We start from the raw sequence: 18,963 nt of genomic DNA, 5'->3' as shown, positions 1-18,963 counted from the left end.
ATTTTCAGGTATAACAAAATTTTTATTTAGATACAATACTTTGTTAAGTATGTAGGTAATTAAATAATATACAATTACACAAGATAATTTTTGTTCTCTTGTAGTACTTCATCAGCCACACACTAATCTTTATTCTATTGTGTGATTTCGACATATACTGTGAAAATACAATATGTATTATATTATTATTAAGCTTTTATATTATCTATATATATAATATATATACTTTTGAGATTTGGATATGGTATAAGGATACCATGAGATATGGCTGGAAATTTTTTTTGTTTTTTGTTTATTACTTTTGGAATCTTACACTTAAATCACTAAAGGAATCAAATATAAACAAACTTAAAAAAGAAGAAGAAAATAATTAACTAGTTAAAACATATTTGTACATTACAAAGTCTTAGATAATTAATAAACAAATTTTAACAAATCAAAATTATAAAAATGCAAATTGTAAATTGGTCTGAATAGCCATATTTCTATAACTCTTCATAAAAAATATATAATTAATAATGGCAATATTATATTTTAGGAGGGAATAATAATTCATACAACGTTAGTTACGCCTTGTGTAAGTGAACATTACACAAATGAACTATGACTATAATTATATAGCAAGTGATTTGATCTGACACCTAATGCACAAGACAGATTGTTCGAAGTAATTGTTACAACCAGACATTAAAAAATACATTATTGCAAAATATAATTTCTCATAATAGTCAAGAATTTATTATTATTATTATTTTTTTTTAATAAGATCCTTGAGACTCTTCGGAATTCAAATCACAATTAATAATATGAATAATTTAGTAGAACACCTTTTATTTACAAAATGATTAATTAAATATTATAATCAATATAAATTAATAAGACCTAATACATTATTTATAATAACTACATTACTGATTCTAGGAGCATTATTGAAACAACCAAAAAATATATATACACAAATGGTTATGATTAATTTCAGTAAGCACAGATTGCTTATATTTTTAATCAGGTCACAACCACATTCACTGGCCTGTGCTTATTTGTTCATCCTTTATTGTTCACCTAACAGCAGTCCAGCGTGATTTTACAGTTAGGATTTTTTTCGCTTTCAAATTAACAGCTTAATTTACAGGTTTAACAATTAAATCAGACTATCTTAGAACTACTTTAGAGAGCGAACATTTTGAAATGAAACAACTTTACAAGAAAGTCTACCAGTTTATTTATTTACTTTTTGTAAGCACTAGCTTCTCCATTTTCCTTTTTATAGTATTGTTAAAATTTTTAGAAACGAATGTTTATTATTTTTGATATTCAATGATACAGAGTTGATTTCCATTTTTAATAATACAATACGTATAAGAATTTATTTGTTATTGGTGAATTATTAAAATTACACACGAAAGCATCCACCACACATTTATACACAAAATATACGAATATTATGCACAATTTGTTATATATATATATAAATATAAAAGGTAAGTATTAGAAATAGGGAATGGAGAAGTGATGCGAATACAATTCTATATAAAAAATATATTGAAATTATTTGGTTACAGTTCAAAAGTAAATAAACTACAAAACACAATAAATAATCATTGATAACATATGTCACAATGGCAGTAACAGAATAAAATCGATAATGGCACAAAGTCAAAAAAGTAGTTGAGAATTAATCAGGTAGATAAGGAATGGGTTTAAATTATTTGCTTTGTTAACATTATTGTTCAATGTAAGAATGGAGAGGTGTTGGATGCAACTCTCAGGCATAAAACTCTCTATTTGAATTTTTTGAATATGAGTTTGACGTCGGAGATCTTTTAGGTTCATCCAGCGCGTAAGAGCCTTCATCTTTCTTGCGCATTCTGTAGACTATGAACATGACGACCAGTATTGCACAGAGAAGCCCAACAACAGCGCCGCCGATGACAGCTACAAAAAAAAAAATTAATGTATATTTAAAACAAAAACAAAACATATCAAAAGCCACAAAATTCAACATGAAAAATATAAAAACTAACACGAACAAGGCCTAGTACAATTTGTATGAAGGACAAGTAATAAATCAAAGTATAATGCACCCCCTTCAAATATTAAAATAATTTAGAGGAAGTAGCGACCTCATAACTATGAAACAGTGCAGCCAGTTAGTACCAACCAGACCCTACTGCTTAAAAAAGTAAGTAAAATCATAGTAATAATAACAGTATAGAAAAAATTAAGTTTTTATGAAGGGCATAAGTATTACATTACATAGGTGAGTTTAATTTTGTTTAGATGTTTATAAATAAAGAGAAAATCAGTTTTAGAGCCTATTCACCATGTGTGGAGGGTAAATACAAGTAGAAATCAAGTCCAAAAAGTTCCATTAGAAAGATCGCAAGGCTTCCTACAAGAGAGCTAATTCTATTTTGTTTCATTTTTGGGTTAAGTAATTCGATTTCTGCAATGTTTGTTAAACTAGTGTAACTTAGGTAATATTGCAAAAACTTTTTACAAAACGTATAAATGTTTATTTTACAATGTGAGATACTAACTTTTATTTTTTAAATTAAAGGAATTATTTCCATTCAATGTTTTATTTCTAACAGTTCAGCTTTGACAATATTTGCTGTCTCTGTTATTAGTTATTTAAGTTAATTCTTTAAAAAATGGAGCACTATATTATATATATTTAACTTATTAATTCTAATAGAGAAGCACATAACAGTGAAGATGGGTTAATTATTAAGTTAATATCTGAAATTACCAAATTGATAAAATGATTTTTTGTGTGCAAATTAGAAATTATAACTACTTTTTATCAGAAATATTTAACTTTTTTTTAATAATTAACTTTGAAGATGTTACCTGCATTTTGATATATTTCTTATTAAAATTGAATTAATTATATCGTGATAGTTGTTCCATGAACATTTATATTAACCTGTTACTACTACATTCATAGTCCACAATTGGATTTTTGTTAATTATGACAAGATTTGAGTACATTAACTGTTTGTGAGGTTTCGTTATAATATTTATTTAAACAAAATATACAATTATTATCATATATAAACATTATTTATTTATTTGATATTGTGACTCAAAATAATAATAATAAAATGATACTGTATCTATTTTTGTATGATTTTAAGGTAATAATTGGAGGAAGTTATATTTTAATGCTTGGAGATAATATTTTTTAAGGCTAGTAGAACCTTAATTTTAAAAGTTAGTTTTTGCTGAGTATCGAGACCATTTATATATGGCTGTAGTGATTTAAAAAACATCATTTCCTCATTCAAAAAACAATGGTCAGAAATCTTATCTTGGTACAAAATAGATCTTAAAATATTGAGAGTCTCAGGGCTATTGGTGGTATTAGTAAAACGGTCTGGTTGATTGTTATTAAATGAGTTGGTCACCACTCCAATAGAAGAATTATACGAATTATTGTTAGAATCGGTTATATTTTTAGTGTCGTTATTAAGTTGAAAATTCCCTCCACCGATGTCGTCAGCACCTGAAAATGAAAAAGAGCTGAATATTGCAATGATTCCACCAGCTTACTACCAGAATTTTGAATTTCTCAGCTTTTTTGTCTTTACAAGAAAAGAAGGAGATTTAAAAAAGGAAAGGACATTATCAATGAAAGGGTCAAAATGGTGCAAATTTTCTCAAATTAATTATCCTTTGCTATTTTGCTAATGTACCTTTTCATTGTACCCTTGATTGATATTTCTTCAATCCCTAACTCTTTAATGGGATTCTTACAATAATGAAATAGACAAATTCCATTTTGCCTAATAATCTGATAAGGAGGCGATACGAAAACACTTCACACTAAATAAGCAAAACGCAAACATGGTAATGCAAGCCTGCAAAGGGAGCAAGAATCAGGTCGGCTGTTTTTGGCATGCAGCACGGTAAAAAAATAATTTATCCAGAACAAAAATGAATTTGCTGTTCTGCCTCAACTACATGAAAAATGACCGTGCTCACTATTTTATCCACTAATCCAGTCAATTTATTAAATTTGTGATCTAATCATAACAATCTGCAAATTCTTTTCCTAGTTCGACGTGAATGGGAAGAAAGTTTGTTACACGACATAATTCTCAACTTACAATGCAAAAACTGAGAAAATAAATGGAACTGAGCCACAACCACACCTTATAATTTTGACCTTGTTCCTTCATACCTACCTCCTCTGAGGCCCTGTTAGGGAAAAACTATTATTATTATTTATTACGGGGTTTGCTTTACAGCAGAATCGCATTAACCCCAGCTATTGTAGATTTAAAAAACTCATTTTTAAGTACTTCGTGTTCAAACTCTAATACTGGATAAAACTTTTAAAAATTTCTTCCTGTATTTTCAATAAAACAGTATTTTCACTTGAGTAACGAAACAGGTATAAGCATTTATAATTGATTCATTAATTTGACTGCGAGCCAAAAAAAAAGTTGTTTTTAAAATTAACAATTATGGTAAACCTAGTTCTTAAAGGAAAGACTCAAAAATTCCAAAATTTTATTTGGTTTCTTCACTGTTTTCGTAATGAACAAAACTGCATAATAAGCAAAATATTCACGTAGTCATCAACATTTTTTTATATTTTTTTTCTCAACCTCTTCTAATTAATTATTTATTATTTGCTGACACGGTTTCATAAACCTTTTGTAAATTTATTAATTAAATTTGTGTCTTCCATAATAAAGTCACTGCAACTTTCAAAATAAAGTTGCCTTTATAATATGTCAAATTGCCTAAAATTTTTGGGCAATGAATATCTAGCAAGCAATAATTTTTAATTAGTATAATATTGAATTATTTTCTATGATTAAGTTAGAAATTAAACATGAGTTTACAAAAATGTCAAAAATCTGAAAGTAATTATTTGTATCATATTATGTATAAGTCAAAATGGTTTATTTAACTGGGTCTCAAGTTCTCCCGATAAATAATAACTCATATATCTTTAATGTATCATGAATGTTCCAGCTTACCAGCAAGTATGCCAGGTTGGGCAAAGAATGATGTCGCTCTTTCTTCGTGCTTCGTATTCATAACTATAACACCGTTCCCGTGCCTGTTGACCTCAACAGAGTCCTCTTCCTTTTGAACTGTATTTGTGATGCTGTTTGTGTTTTCTATATCAATGTCTGGGACCTAAAAAAGACCAAGAGGTGTTAATACCAAGCAACAGTAAAAAAAATGTTATCGGTGGTTTACCTCTATATTTGTTCTAGTGTTTACTGGCAAAATGTTTCGGCTTTGGTCTTCTTTGTTGTTAAATAAAGTTGGCTTTGAACCTTTGTCTTTGTGTTTTTCTTCTGTAAAAGTAATATACATTTTGACTGCCACAATAAAAATATATTTTAATTATTTCCCCCCCCCACCCTTATACAATGCAATATATAAGTGATATTTCAACTAATTATAAAAACAATTTTTTTATATTTGTTTTACTTTTTCCTAATAATGTCATTTAAAAATTAAAAAATAGTTTTAAAAATATTTTTTCTTATTAAACTTTGCTGAGGCAGTAAGAAAAATGTCATTAGTTTTTTTTTTAGCTAAATCATAACTGCATTTCATGAAAAAAAAAATCACTGAATCATCAAATCTCAATCATAATCCCCAGGTCAATTAATACATTCAATTTCAAACTAATCTTTTACGTGATAAAAGGGGAAAATTGATTGTCTGTAATTTTAAGATTAACGGAGTGAGCAGTTTAATAAGAGCTATAAATTACAAGATGAAACATTCCCACTTCCAGCTCACAGATCTTAAAACTACTTTATCGATTGTTCTTCTGAGACTTACAAAGTACATGATTTTGTACAATTTTTCCAACTCTAAACACTCACCAGGATCGTCTTCTGTACCGTCTTCGTCATCAGGACCGAAACCAGAACCACTGGATTCGAGATCCTCTCTCATCTCTTGATTGTTACCTGAACCTTCAAGTCCATCGTCAATGTAGATATCACTATCTTTAATAGGCCAATTCGATATACTCGTTGCTTTTTTCTGCAAGGCAAATTCCACAAAAATAATACATTAATTCAAAGCGATAAACATGATTGGTAAAACTGGAGTTAAAAGTGAAATGCAAAATAGAAAAACTCAGTAACATGGTAATAAAGAAACTGAAAAATGAAATGAAAAGCGTTGGTATTGTTGTGACACGCAAATTGAGTTTGAGGTAGTAAAAGCATATGTAAAACACATAGATGACCACTATGAAGTTAATTAACTTCACAGATGACCACTTTATGACATTCATTAACTTCATTAACTTTTTGCTACATCTATATAATATACCATCCTTCTGAATGAAATTGCTAAAACGCTGGAAAATTTTACAACTGGCATAACATCTTATAAATAAAAAAGTTAAGGCTTGAAATGTTCATAAATAAAATTTATGCCAGTTGTTGTAAAAATTAAAAGAAACATTAATTTAATAATAAGCAGATTAGATAGTTTTCATAATTGTGACAAGTTCATTATTTTTTTAGGAATAATCAATCATTCAAATATGACAATTGACATTTGTGTATAAAAAAAAATTATACATACATAATCTAATTTTATCTGATCACATTGCTCTCTACCCTTCCCCTTGATGCAATATACAAACAGATTTTTATTTATTTTATTTTTTGCAACAGAAGAGTTCATATTCATCTCTAAGATTTTGGTGTTTTTGGGAGGCGGAAAATTTGATATTTTGGGGTTGAATTCAGGGCCGCTGAGATTGAAACCTGGGAGCTGGGATAGTAATCAGTCTCAAGCTCTGAATGTTGTGACCACCAACACTTCTACCAAACAGGTTAAACGACGGAATGCACCACACTGAAAGTTTTTTCAACCATTGTAAAAATAAAATTTATCATAATAAAATAGAGGCAACAGTTTTCAGCAAGTTAGGCTGTTGCTGTACAAAAGGTCCAATTTTTAGACGCCCAAGTCAGTCCAATCTTGGCATGATTATGGACCATAAGCTCATTTTACTTCCCATGTATAGTCAACAAGAGTAAAGAAGCTATTTAGCTATTGTACCCTATGTTCTGAATTCCAGTTCAAGTTCCAGTATGTCACCAGCCAAAAAAATCCCATCTGGAGGTCTATATTCTCCAGGCTGCAAGTTATGGAAAACAAGTTTCTGAGGTTACAAGTATACTGGAACTGCACACTATGACAATCTGTCAAAGATTCATCATTAAATTTTGTCAATTAATTAATCTTTTTATGTAAGGTCTTGGTTGAGATAAAAAAGTCAGTGTCACGAGTGGGATTCGAACCCATGAGCTTCGGCTAAATACACCGCTTATTAATCCATTTACGTTGTAGTGGTCAACTGACCAAGTTACTTCTTTCAATTAATTGTTCTCTTTATGTAAGGTCTTGGTTGAGATAAACGGTGTCCGAGAGGATCAAAGTCATGATGGTAGAGCAGCAGCATATTTAAAGGTCGTGGGTTCGAATCCCGCTCATGACACTGACTTTTTTTATCTCAACCAAGACCTTACATAAAAATAATAATTAATTGAAAGAAGTAACTTGGTCAATTGACCACTAAAACGTAAATGGATTAATATTAAATTTTATGTTCAATTCAATAGCACAGTCTGCTGCCAAATAGGTAAAATTATAGGCTGGACAATAGGTACATGTAAAAGGGAGTAAAGAAAGTTGTATAATTTTGTCTTGATAGATGGTTTTGGGTCTATCTTTTACCTCAATAGCAAAATAATCTAATAGTACAAAAGCATCCAACATCTTGCGGTGGACATAAATTCCATGTAAATCTTCTTCTACTCTATATATTTATGTAAATTAAATTTCTTTAGCTTCAAATATAAAAAGCTTGTTTAACAATCTTATCAGAATATTACAGTCAACAAAATATTTCAACTATTACTTCACTGTACTATATTCCATGAGAGGACCACGGCCTCTGTTGGTTTGGGTCCAACTTTGGGGCCACTGACACCCATCAAGAGTTACTTTTAATAGCTATTTCAATTAATTGTTCTTTTTATCTAAGGTTTTGGTTGAGATGAAAAAGTTTGTCATGAGCGGGATTTGAACCCACAATTTTCGGCTAAATACGCCGCTGCTCTAGCCACTTGAGCTATTGTGACTTAGATGAGTTAGATCCAGTCAGACCCCTACTCCTCATCTCAACCTAAAACCTTTTGAATTTTCCCTCTTTTTGCCATTTTTCAATGGGCTCGAATCCCGCTCATCACACTAACTTTTTCATCTCAACCAAGACCTTAGATAAAAAGGATAATTAATTGAAATAATTAAAAGGGTGAAATGACCACTAAACATACAAGAGTTAATTTAATAGTTGTATTCCATGAATGTTTAATATATTTTCTTTGTCTGATATTCTATAAAATAAAATGTGTGGTGTTTTGTGATCGTTAGCCAATGATTATTTGGAGATCGTGAGGGGTGGTCTGGTGTGATGTTTTTAGAAAAACATTTTCTTTATCATGCCGTTTCGAACTTTATTGAGATCATCATCAGGGCTCAAAGTGTTTGTTTTCTGTGTAAACTCTCAACACAGCAGACAAGAATTACACATCTATACAGAAAACAAATGCTTTGAACCCTGAAGATTATCTCAGTAAAGATTGAAACGTTGGCATGATAAAGAAAATGTTTTTCTAAAACCTACATCACACCTCACAATCTCCAAATAATCATAAAATAAAATATTAGCCATTAATTTTTACAGTGTTATTAAAATATAATTCTTATAAAATCCTTTTATTTTTAAAACAAATGCAAAGAAAGCAAGATAAATCGCTATTACAGTATGATGATTTCTAAACATCTTTCATTGAGGCCTAGACAAACTTTTTTTTTCCCCCATTTCACCAATCAACAACCTACCAACTCTTTTAAATTTGAAAATTATTGATCTACCTTTAAATTATTAATATTGTTATTATTTATAGTGTAGCAAGTTGATACATAAAATTGTAAAAACCTTGTTGCAATCAATTTTTCATAAGGATTATCTATTCTGATAAAGCGGCAAACTACTGCGCGTTTAAATAGGTCTGAATGGACCACTTGGCAAATTTACTTTGGAGGTCATTCCTGTTACTCCTTTTGAAACGTCATAAGACCTCTTGGCAAAAATCCAATTTAAGAGAAAGAGAGAGAGAGAGAGAGAGAGAGAGAGAGAGAGAGAGAGAGAGAAGAGAGAGAGAGAGAGAAGAGAGAGAGAGAGAGAAAGAGAAGTTTACTACCAATCACCTCTTTTTCAATTTATGTACCATACGTCAATATTATAAATTTGCAATCAACTATACCAGGAGAGGAAAGAATTAAAAGCAAACAATTTAAATGTATGTAAAACTTCCTTGATTTAACATTGAGAAAAATATTTGACAAAGTTTCTTGGGCCAACTGTCAGATATCTATTAAATAGTTTGCACCAGTTATTGTACACTGACTATATTTGAAATTCCCTGGTGCTGAATCAGAGTCTCAAAATGTAAAAATTGGCGTCTGAAGAAATCTAAAGGTTTGGTACTTATAAAAGGTGTGTTCTCCTTCCTCTTAAGTAACTGTAAAACAACAACCAAGTCTTTTTATAGATCAAAGGTTCAGGAAGGCGCTGTGTGTGTGTGGGCTGGCCAAGCACAATATCACTATCTGAACATGACTTCAAGAAGGCATACTTGAATCCTCACTATCCATATTTTAAATTAAACAAATACAATAATTCTGGTTTTAATGTTAAAATCCAAGATAGTGCATTCTCCATTTAAAACTGCATTTTTACATATCAGGTGATATATAAAATCGCAACTAGAGGAAAAGATACATACAATCAACATTTTCCTGTCAAAATAGCAATACACTGATAAAAAAACGATGATTTTACTATAAGCTTGATAAAGAAACATCCTATTCTACGTTAAAAGGGAATTGAAAATAACATGTTTGGAGACGATAATTAACGTCAATCTCACATTTATTTGTGCATTAAGATCAAAGGTTAATGGTTAGTGATAAAATTGGGTGATATAAATACAGTCGATTATTGAAAATATTGGGGAAAACTATCAATTTAATGACACGTTTTATTTACGAAAAAAGTTTCACTTTTTAATATTTACTCATACACAAATGGAAACAAAAAACAATTATTTAAACAATTTTATAACCATATCTTAGAAAACATTAAATTTTCTAAATTAATTTTGAAGATTTGGAATAACTTGTCAGCAGGCACTAAGAAATTTCTTTTTATATCATTATATTATTTCTACATAGAAAAACTTTTATTACAGTAATAATTAAAAAAATTAATTTACCATGATTTTAATTAATATTTTTCCTTCTGAATGAATTCTTAATAAAAATTACTGAGGTGTAATATCATGTTAGTCAAAATAGAACATTTATTGAACATATCATGAATTTATTCATTGTTTCTATTTATTTAAATAAAACAGTTAAAGCCAATATAGAGTATTTACACATTTTATCGTAACAGAGAATGTCAGTAATTCAAAATAATTAATTTTTATAAAGGAATGTCAATCAATTTAATGTTAATCCATTTGTATACGTTTCTTTTTAATTATTGCAGAACATATTATGCTTCATATATAAGCAGTTTTTCTTATTTTATGGACTTTTTTTGGGAAGATAATTATTATAATATATATATTTAATGGCCTTGTGGAAATCACATCTGCCATGTACTTAAAGCCAAACGAGGAGTTCAGCAGCTGGCAGCCCCACCGGCACCACCGCCAAGGCTAATACAACCAAGACTACTAGGGACATCCCTTTCTTACTATGGACGTATCAGAGAGATATGGATAAAAACCATTTACATTACTTTGGAAAAATCTACGCCTAACCTACTATCCAGGCTCTAATTACCCAGATCAACCGGAAAACCAGCCTGTATGGCATCCCAGATAGGACCGCCAACCCATAGATGTAAAAAATTAGTATGTACTAAAAAGCTAAATTTAACATAAAAACATTTTGTCTGACAAGAGGAGGCAACAGACATAAGATCTCCAATTTTAATAAATAATTATAATATTATAATTTAGTTGGTGATACTAGGTCGAAAAATGTTCAACACGTGTCCGAGCATTCTTGCCAAAAGTCAAGGACAAAAAATTAATATAATAAACAAATCCTTTTGAACTACTTTTTTGGAAGCATCTTTCGGTTTTATAAAAAATGGTTATACCAATTCAGCAGTTAGAAATAATGGTTCTACTCACAAACTGGTTTTGCAGTGCTCCAGATTTCAAATGTAATACTCATTATTATGCTGTTTTCCAACTAGATTGTAGATAGTCTACAACCTATCCGTTTTAATACTATATTGCATATAATTTGCTTATTATACATTTTTTAAAAATTAATCAACTGATACATTATCACCTTGAAATAATGCGTGACAAAAACCCATATTTAAAACAAAAATTCACAGCTCCATTGGCACAAACGCTCATACAAGTGTCTAATATTTTTGAACCATCATAAAAAAAAGTTTCATAAAAATCGCTGATACCAAGGTCCTTGTCGGTACTAGTAGGTGAAAGTTAAAATCAGTGATAAGTAAATCTTGTTTCAGTTTCAGCACATGAAATAAGTAAAACATTAATTTTTTGGTCATATTCATTCTTATTAAATTAAACATACAATGTGTGGCGTTTAGTGACAGTTAGTCAATGATTATTTTGAGATCGTGAGATGCTGTCTGGTGTGATATAGGTTTTAGAAAAACATTCATTATTCGAGTAGACTTATTTTCTTGACAATTTATTAAGCATTTAGAAAAAATAAATGCAGCTCTTTTGGAAGATAAACGCAAATAAAACATAAGACAGAAATACAAATATGTAGATAAGCAAATTAGTCAAGAGAAGATAGATCACACTACATATAAAATTAGTGTAATATTCTTTTTTTATTTTCAATTGTCTTGCTTATTAGGCAAAAGAAATTAATTCATTTTCATCTAAAAATATGTATGTATCTTTAAAAACACTTTTTTTAAAATAATCAGCTATTACATTTTTATGTTTAAATAAATGCTTTTAGACAAAAACATATTTCACTATCCTTAAACCAGATAGCATTCTAAAATGCATAATACAAACTGATTTTTAGGATGGAATGTTAACAGTAACAATAAACTTGACACGTAAGTAAAATGACTTTTAGTAGAATAATTTCCAACTTTGTGAATATTTAATTTAAATTTTCTTTCAAAAGATGTATTAACATTTAAATCTAGAAAATCCACTAGCTTTGAGCAACCAAAAGCCTATTTGAATGATAAAGCTGGCAAAACTTGGCGGACGAGTTAATCAGTGAAAATCAATTTTTTTCCACCAAGCTTTCATGTGAGAGCACCATTATCTCAAAATTTTAACGAATAACTTAAATAATTGTATGACAAACATTTGACAGCAATTTGATTACATCTGGGATGCGATGCCAATTCCTTTCAACTACTTTGCGAATGAATGAAATGGGACCGACTAGACAGGAAAAGCCAGAAGGATCAAACTTATATTAAATAGAAACTTAAATTTATAAGTTTATATCAGAATATTTTTAACTTTAAGGTTATCTCTAATATTGTTTACATACTCCAACATAAAAATATAAACAAAATAATGTTGATTGTTTAATTTTTTATCTATTGGAAAAAGAAATCAAAAATTTTGATGTCATTCAATTATGATAGCATTGAAAAATCCAGATTACAAATTAGTTTTTAGCCAAAACTATTAACAGCCCAATAAAACTAATGGTTCAGTTAAATACATATAATTTAAATTAGGAAAAATTTTGTTTTGATTAAAAAAATAGCTAATGTATTATAGTTGAGTAGTTGCATTTATTTTATTGACTCTTTTTTGAGGGAGTAATTATTTTATATAGCCGATATATTTAACATGTATTGTCACTGAGAACAGTATTTTAATCATTATTAAGTAACCAGTGCAAATTTGAAAAGGAATATACTGTATATATATATAAACAAATAATGAGGATATTTTAATGCTTTTATCTGTATAATACACTCAAAACTGTTTAATGAAACTGCTTTTCAGATTTGGAGAAAAGATCAAAAATTGTGTTTGTTGTCAGTGAATTATGACACCATTATAAAATTCCAGATTACGAATTAGTTTTTAGTAATAAATTTTAACAGAACTATAAACTAATGGTTTGAATAAATAAAAATAATTTAAATTAGGAAAAATATTATCTTGATTAAAAAAAAGCTTATATATTATAGTTGATTTGCAGGCAGTTATGTTTATTGTATTGACTCTTTTTTGAGAGAGAAATTACTTTATATAGCCAATTTGGTTAATGCACAGTGCAATTTTTATTTAGGACAGTATTTTACTTATTATTAAATAATCAGTGCAAATTCGAATAGGAATATAATAGTTTTATGAAACAATTTTTAGAACAACGACTTTTTTTATGATATAGTTGTTGAATCAGTTTTGTTTACTTTATTTACTATTGACTTTGTGATCATGTTACTGTTAATTTCGTTCATATAAAAATATAAACAAATAATGAGGATATTTTAATGCTTTTATCTGTATAATGCATTCAAACTGTTTAATGAAACAGCTTTTCAGATTTGGAGAAAAAATCAAAAATTGTGTTTGTTGTCAGTGAATTATGACACCATTATAAAATTCCAGATTACGAATTAGTTTTTAGTAATAAATTTTAACAGAACAATAAACTAATGGTTTGGATAAATAAATATAATTTAAATTAGGAAAAATATTGTCTCGATTAAAAAAAGCTTATATATTATAGTTGATTTGCAGGCAGTTATGTTTATTGTATTGACTCTTTTTTGAGAGAGAAATTACTTTATATAGCCAATTTGTTTAATGCACAGTGCAATTTTTATTTAGAACAGTATTTTACTTATTATTAAATAATCAGTGCAAATTCGAATAGGAATATAATAGTTTTATGAAACAATTTTTAGAACAAAGACTTTTTTTTATGATATAGTTGTTGAATCAGTTTTGTTTATTTTATTTACTATTGACTTTGTGTTCATGTTACTGTTCATTTCGTCAAGGTAAAAATATAAACAAATAATGTTGATATTTTAATGTTTTTATTTTCATATTTGGAGAAACAAAGAGATCAAAAATTGGGTTAGTTGTTATTGAATTATGACGGCATTAAAACTCAAAATTGCAAATTAGTTTTTAGCAAAAACTGTTAAAAGAACAGTAAATTATTGGTTTGAATAAATAAATATAAATGAAATTGGAAAAAAACATTGTCTTGATTTAAAAAAAGCTTATGTATTGTAGTGTTGGTTTGCGATGGTTAGGGAAGGTGAGTAGTTATCTTTATTTTATTGACTCTTTTTTGGTAAGGTAATTATTTTATAAAGTCAATGTTCAACATGAAGGTACAAAGGAAGGTGGCAATTCGACGGAAATATTTCGTAATTCAGTTCCGTTTTTGCGTCTAGACATGGTTGGAAGAGGGCCGTAAAAAAGTCGGAAAACTGTCCAAAACGTGTATTGACGCATTTCCCCCCATAAATGCGCATTTTCCAACCGCTTTACCCAAGGACGGCCTCGAATTTTCCGATAAAAGTCGGACAGGTGCGACCGTACGGTGATTGCGGGGCGCACGGCCCCTAGGTGCTACCCGGACTCGGCTCTTCCACCGAGTCAATAACACAAATAATCCGGTCGATAAACAATTAAAACGAAGGCGTACCAGCGGATTTCCGCCTTTTATCCCGACTTGTCAACGCTAGACGTTTCATTATCAGATAGGAGAATGTTAAAAAAAAAATTAGAAAATAATAGGTGACAAAAAAAAAATACTCACGTCTTCAGCGAAAGACGGCCTGAGCCCCAATGTTATAAAAGCACTGAATATTAAAATAGATAATCCTAAATACATCACCAATCTTAATTTAGTACCGAAGTACTTGAATCTAAGGCAATAATAAAAAATAGAAAAAATAATCTAAATAAAACCCTACACACCTCCAAACATTGATCAATGAAATAAGAAATGTCAATGGTGGCTAAGGCAAGGACTAGTTTGTCCGCAACCACTGTCGTGCCTTTTGAATTAGACCCACAGCTTAGTTTTTTTCTTTTTTTCATATAAAACTCTCTTACAAATCACACTTAATGTTTATTATCCACTTTATACATTTGACTTACTGATATTTATTAAAATAGTTTAGTTTTTTTGTTAAACGTGTTTAAACTGTAGTGTGTGCTGACCCACCCACAATCGGCCTAGGGCGCCAAGTATAAAAATTATCCTTCCATACAATATATAAAAGAAATAAAAAATCTAAAATAAAGAAATAAAAAATCAACTAAAGAAATGAAGAATAATAAATCTATAACAAAGAAATAAAAATATCCATGCCGTTATTTTATATTAGGGCATATATTTTCCAAAGCTCTAACTTCATGCTCTCTTTCCCTCTACACAGAACGATGATCAAGAGTAACAACATCTGCAATAGCATTGACTTCTTCAATAGTTCTGTGCAATTTGTGAACCTTAGTTTAGTTGAATGCTTTTATATTTTATACTGTTCAAAATTTATTACAATTTATTTCATTTACTGGTTCACCTGAATCTCGCACTCTAGTCTTATTATACATTTACAAAGAGCGTTATTTTCATTAAATATGTACTTAAATATTGTAGTTTCAATTGTCTTTCAGCTTTATTTTGTTTCCTTTGCCTTATTTGGTTAGTAATTATGTCTTTCATTTTTGTTGTTGTTCAGTTTTTACTCTTTAATTGTATTTTTATATTTATCATTTATATTTACCATTTATAATATTACCATGTATATATGTCCTTATTTTTTTATATATATTATTTTTATTTTTTGTTATTGTAAAATGTCTTTTTTATAGTGGATTATGATCCATAAATAAATAAATAAATTTTGTTTTGTTTTGTAAACATTTTGTATTAATAAAGCATTATTATTATTATAAAAGAAATACATTAATCACAAAGACCTACTTACAAAAAAGATAATTAATTTTCTTAAACAAATTATTGATTATTAAACCATTTGTATTAAACCATTGACATGGTCTGGATTCTAAGAATATAATCAACCAAATTAATTATAAAATAAGTAATTATTAGCATCTGCCAAATGGTAAATCCACATAAATGAAACCACAAATGACAATTTTTGACTCAGTGAGTTTCCATTTTATCATTTTTCCTTGTCTGTTATTATTTACCAGTAGTTGATGCAAATAACAGTGCTCATTAATAATAGTTACAATTGATTCAGTAAATTATTCCATTGAGAATAAACCAAGTTTGTACTGGTTATTGATTTATATAAGCTCAATTCTGCACACGTAAATGTACATACACAGCACAGAATCGAACCTGAGTCTTCTGACCAAACGAGCGAGGGTATACAAATCAAAATAGCAATGACCAAATTACAGGTCATCACCTACGATTTGGTGAAATCTCACAATCAAACATTTGTTTAAAGTTCTTGAAAAATTGTAGTATTTCTTTTTAATTGTTTATATCGGGTTGTAAAGGTCTTGACAAAGTAGTTGATTATCATAAAAAAAAACTAGATGAAAGTAAATGCAAGAATTGTCATTTTCAAAACAAAAATTCAATTCTTGACAACTAAAGTTTACAAGTGCTGCCAATAACACATATATGGAATTTTGTCATTACTGATCATTTTCTGTCTATGATCTGTCTACCCTGCTTTGTTGGTGTGTCAGACACGATTCCACATTTTGTCTGTCTCAGCACTGAAGATGGTGAAATGCAAAAGAAGTCTTGCAGATTCATCACCGTATTGACATGGAGAAATCTCAAAATATATTTATATTATATCTTGTTATTAATTATTTATTTTATGACTTTTTTGTTATTTTTACCAAACAGAGGATGAAAATGTTAGAATACTCAAAGTATCAAAGAATAAACAGATTCCCATCTTGAGTTTCTTTGAATATATTGAGATTGAATGGATTTGTTAGTATGAATGTGCAGTGTGAGGAAGCTAATGGTGGAATATTGAGACACTCAATTAGATTAGTACGTTATGTAGAGTAGTATGTCTTATAATGTACAGTATATAGCGGTATGCATACCAAAATGATTGGCAATGACCAATGGAAGTACAGCCTTCCACTAGGGATATTTATATGACGTTTCTCTGGTAATTTATTGTAAATTACAAAAAGCAGACATTCCCAGCAGGATGCCAGAATCATCTACCTCAGGTTTTGGCAGTCCAGGGTCAGAACGTGGTCTTATCCATCCTACCACTGAAGGTTTCAGGGGCTTTCTACAGCTAGGCCATTTCATCCTCAATGCATCACTTTTTAAATCTAATTCACAAATCACTCGCACTATCATTCACTCTTAAATAAATTTTTTCCTATTTCTTCATTCAAGAAGGGTGGTGGAGTATCGATATCCTTTCATCACCCTTTTCACATACTAGCTATATCGAAAAAATCTAATTTAGGGTCTATTGGGCACTCAATATCCTGCCGTTGGCCCTCTTACATTATACATTCACACTAATAAATACATTCAATCTTAATATGTACAAAGAAATACAAGATGAGAAACAATGTTTGTTCTTTGAGTACTTTTCATCCTTTGACATTGCATTCATATTGACTGGATTTTGTGAAAATAACCAAAAAAATGTCATAACATAAATAATTAATAATGAGATATAGAATAGATATATATTATAATTGTATTGAGATTTTTCTTTGCTGTTTGCTGGGTGTTGAACCGAATGTTATAAAAATCATTTTCACAAACACTCTGGATCTAGGTATGATCTTGAACAGAAAAGCAAATTCAGTTGTTATTGCCAAGCTCTCGACCTATTTTAAGATCATCATCATGACAAAACAATCTTAAATATGTCTACAGATTTTGTGTGGTGTTTAGTGACTGTTAGTTAATGATTATTTGGAGATCGTGAGATGTGTTCTGGTGTGACGTAGGTTTTATAAAAACATTTTCTTTATCGTGCCAACATTTTGTTCTTTATTGAAGGCCTGGGATTATAAACGTGTAAATTTTACAAATACATGTAGGAGTATGTATTTCACGACAGACAAGAATGACACATCTTCACAGAAAACAAACAATTCGAGTAAGTACAAATACTTTGATTGAATCTAAAATTTCTAGCATTGTATAAATTCATTTTTTTCACATCCTACATGTATTTATTAAAATTAAAGAATGTTTGTAAATCGTAGGCCCTGAAGATGATCTCAATAAAGATTCAAACATTGCCACGATAAAGAAAATGTTTTTCTAAAACCTACGTCACACCAGACCGCATCTGACGATCTCCAAATAATGATAAATTTGTTTTTTTACAGGTGAACTCAAATTTCCTTGAAGTCCTACTCAGTCCTAACATTGTCAAGGACTGTTAGGATTGAGTCGTGATACATATGTATACATGAATACATTTCTTAAATGACCCACAGTGGTCGAAGGCCTTTAAAAATAAATGTGTACAATTAATCTACTTTGTAATAATGCAAATTAAACTAGTGTATATGAAAAATTTAGCCATAATAATAATAATAATGCCCATTACAACTGGTATACATAATTATGAAAGTATGTAAAGTAAATGTTTTAAAATAGATTATGTTTATATTTTATTTATAATTAAGACATTATTTGTAATATTAGAAAAAAATGTGTGATGCCATATATTTTGGCTAGTATGCAATGTTTAATGCTTTGTATTTAGAGAAGGATTTTTCTTATTATTAAGTGTATTTTAAAATTTTTTTAAAAATATGATTAATTAATTTCTGTGATGTCACGGCTTGTGGTGCCTGGGGCTGAGTGGTTCTTCTGTAGAAATACGAA

At 29.2% G+C, this 18,963-nt stretch overlaps 1 protein-coding gene across 4 annotated transcripts; it reads right to left on the bottom strand.

Moving 5' to 3' along the window:
• Position 1: 1 nt before the first annotated feature.
• On the bottom strand, positions 2–15,132 carry LOC106662259 (syndecan). 4 transcript variants are annotated; one of them, XM_024225001.1, is made up of 6 exons: positions 14,905–14,992; positions 7,371–7,372; positions 5,862–6,024; positions 5,221–5,321; positions 4,995–5,157; positions 3,147–3,508 (listed from the first exon to the last, which is right to left on the bottom strand). In XM_024225001.1, the coding sequence occupies exons 3-6, from the start codon at positions 5,932–5,934 to the stop codon at positions 3,165–3,167; spliced, it is 681 nt and encodes a 226-aa protein (XP_024080769.1). In that variant the 5' UTR covers positions 5,935–6,024; positions 7,371–7,372; positions 14,905–14,992; the 3' UTR covers positions 3,147–3,164. The 4 variants fall into 4 exon arrangements, with proteins under 4 accessions (XP_014241692.1, XP_024080769.1, XP_024080768.1 ...); XM_014386206.2 differs by lacking the exons at positions 3,147–3,508; positions 7,371–7,372 and adding an exon at positions 2–1,935 and having other exon boundaries at positions 14,905–15,122; XM_024225000.1 differs by lacking the exon at positions 7,371–7,372 and having other exon boundaries at positions 14,901–15,132.
• Positions 15,133–18,963: the final 3,831 nt, after the last annotated feature.

The sequence above is a fragment of the Cimex lectularius genome, unplaced genomic scaffold (assembly GCF_000648675.2).
Source record: "Cimex lectularius strain Harlan isolate CLEC.00 unplaced genomic scaffold, Clec_2.1 scaffold19, whole genome shotgun sequence".
NCBI classification, from domain to species: Eukaryota; Metazoa; Arthropoda; class Insecta; order Hemiptera; family Cimicidae; genus Cimex; species Cimex lectularius.
The sequence above is the reverse complement of the archived record's forward strand: the minus strand, read 5'-3'. Positions and strand labels throughout refer to the sequence as shown.

Excerpts from the sequence above, each read along its gene's own strand:
- LOC106662259 (XM_024224999.1), bottom strand. The coding sequence starts at position 14,979 with ATGTATTTAGGATTATCTATTTTAATATTCAGTGCTTTTATAACATTG. Across the intron at positions 6,025-14,904 it reads GGCCGTCTTTCGCTGAAGAC|AAAAAAGCAACGAGTATATC; the intron begins GTGAGTATTTTT and ends TTTGCCTTGCAG. Across the intron at positions 3,509-4,994 it reads CCAACCTGGCATACTTGCTG|GTGCTGACGACATCGGTGGA; the intron begins GTAAGCTGGAAC and ends TTTCATTTTCAG.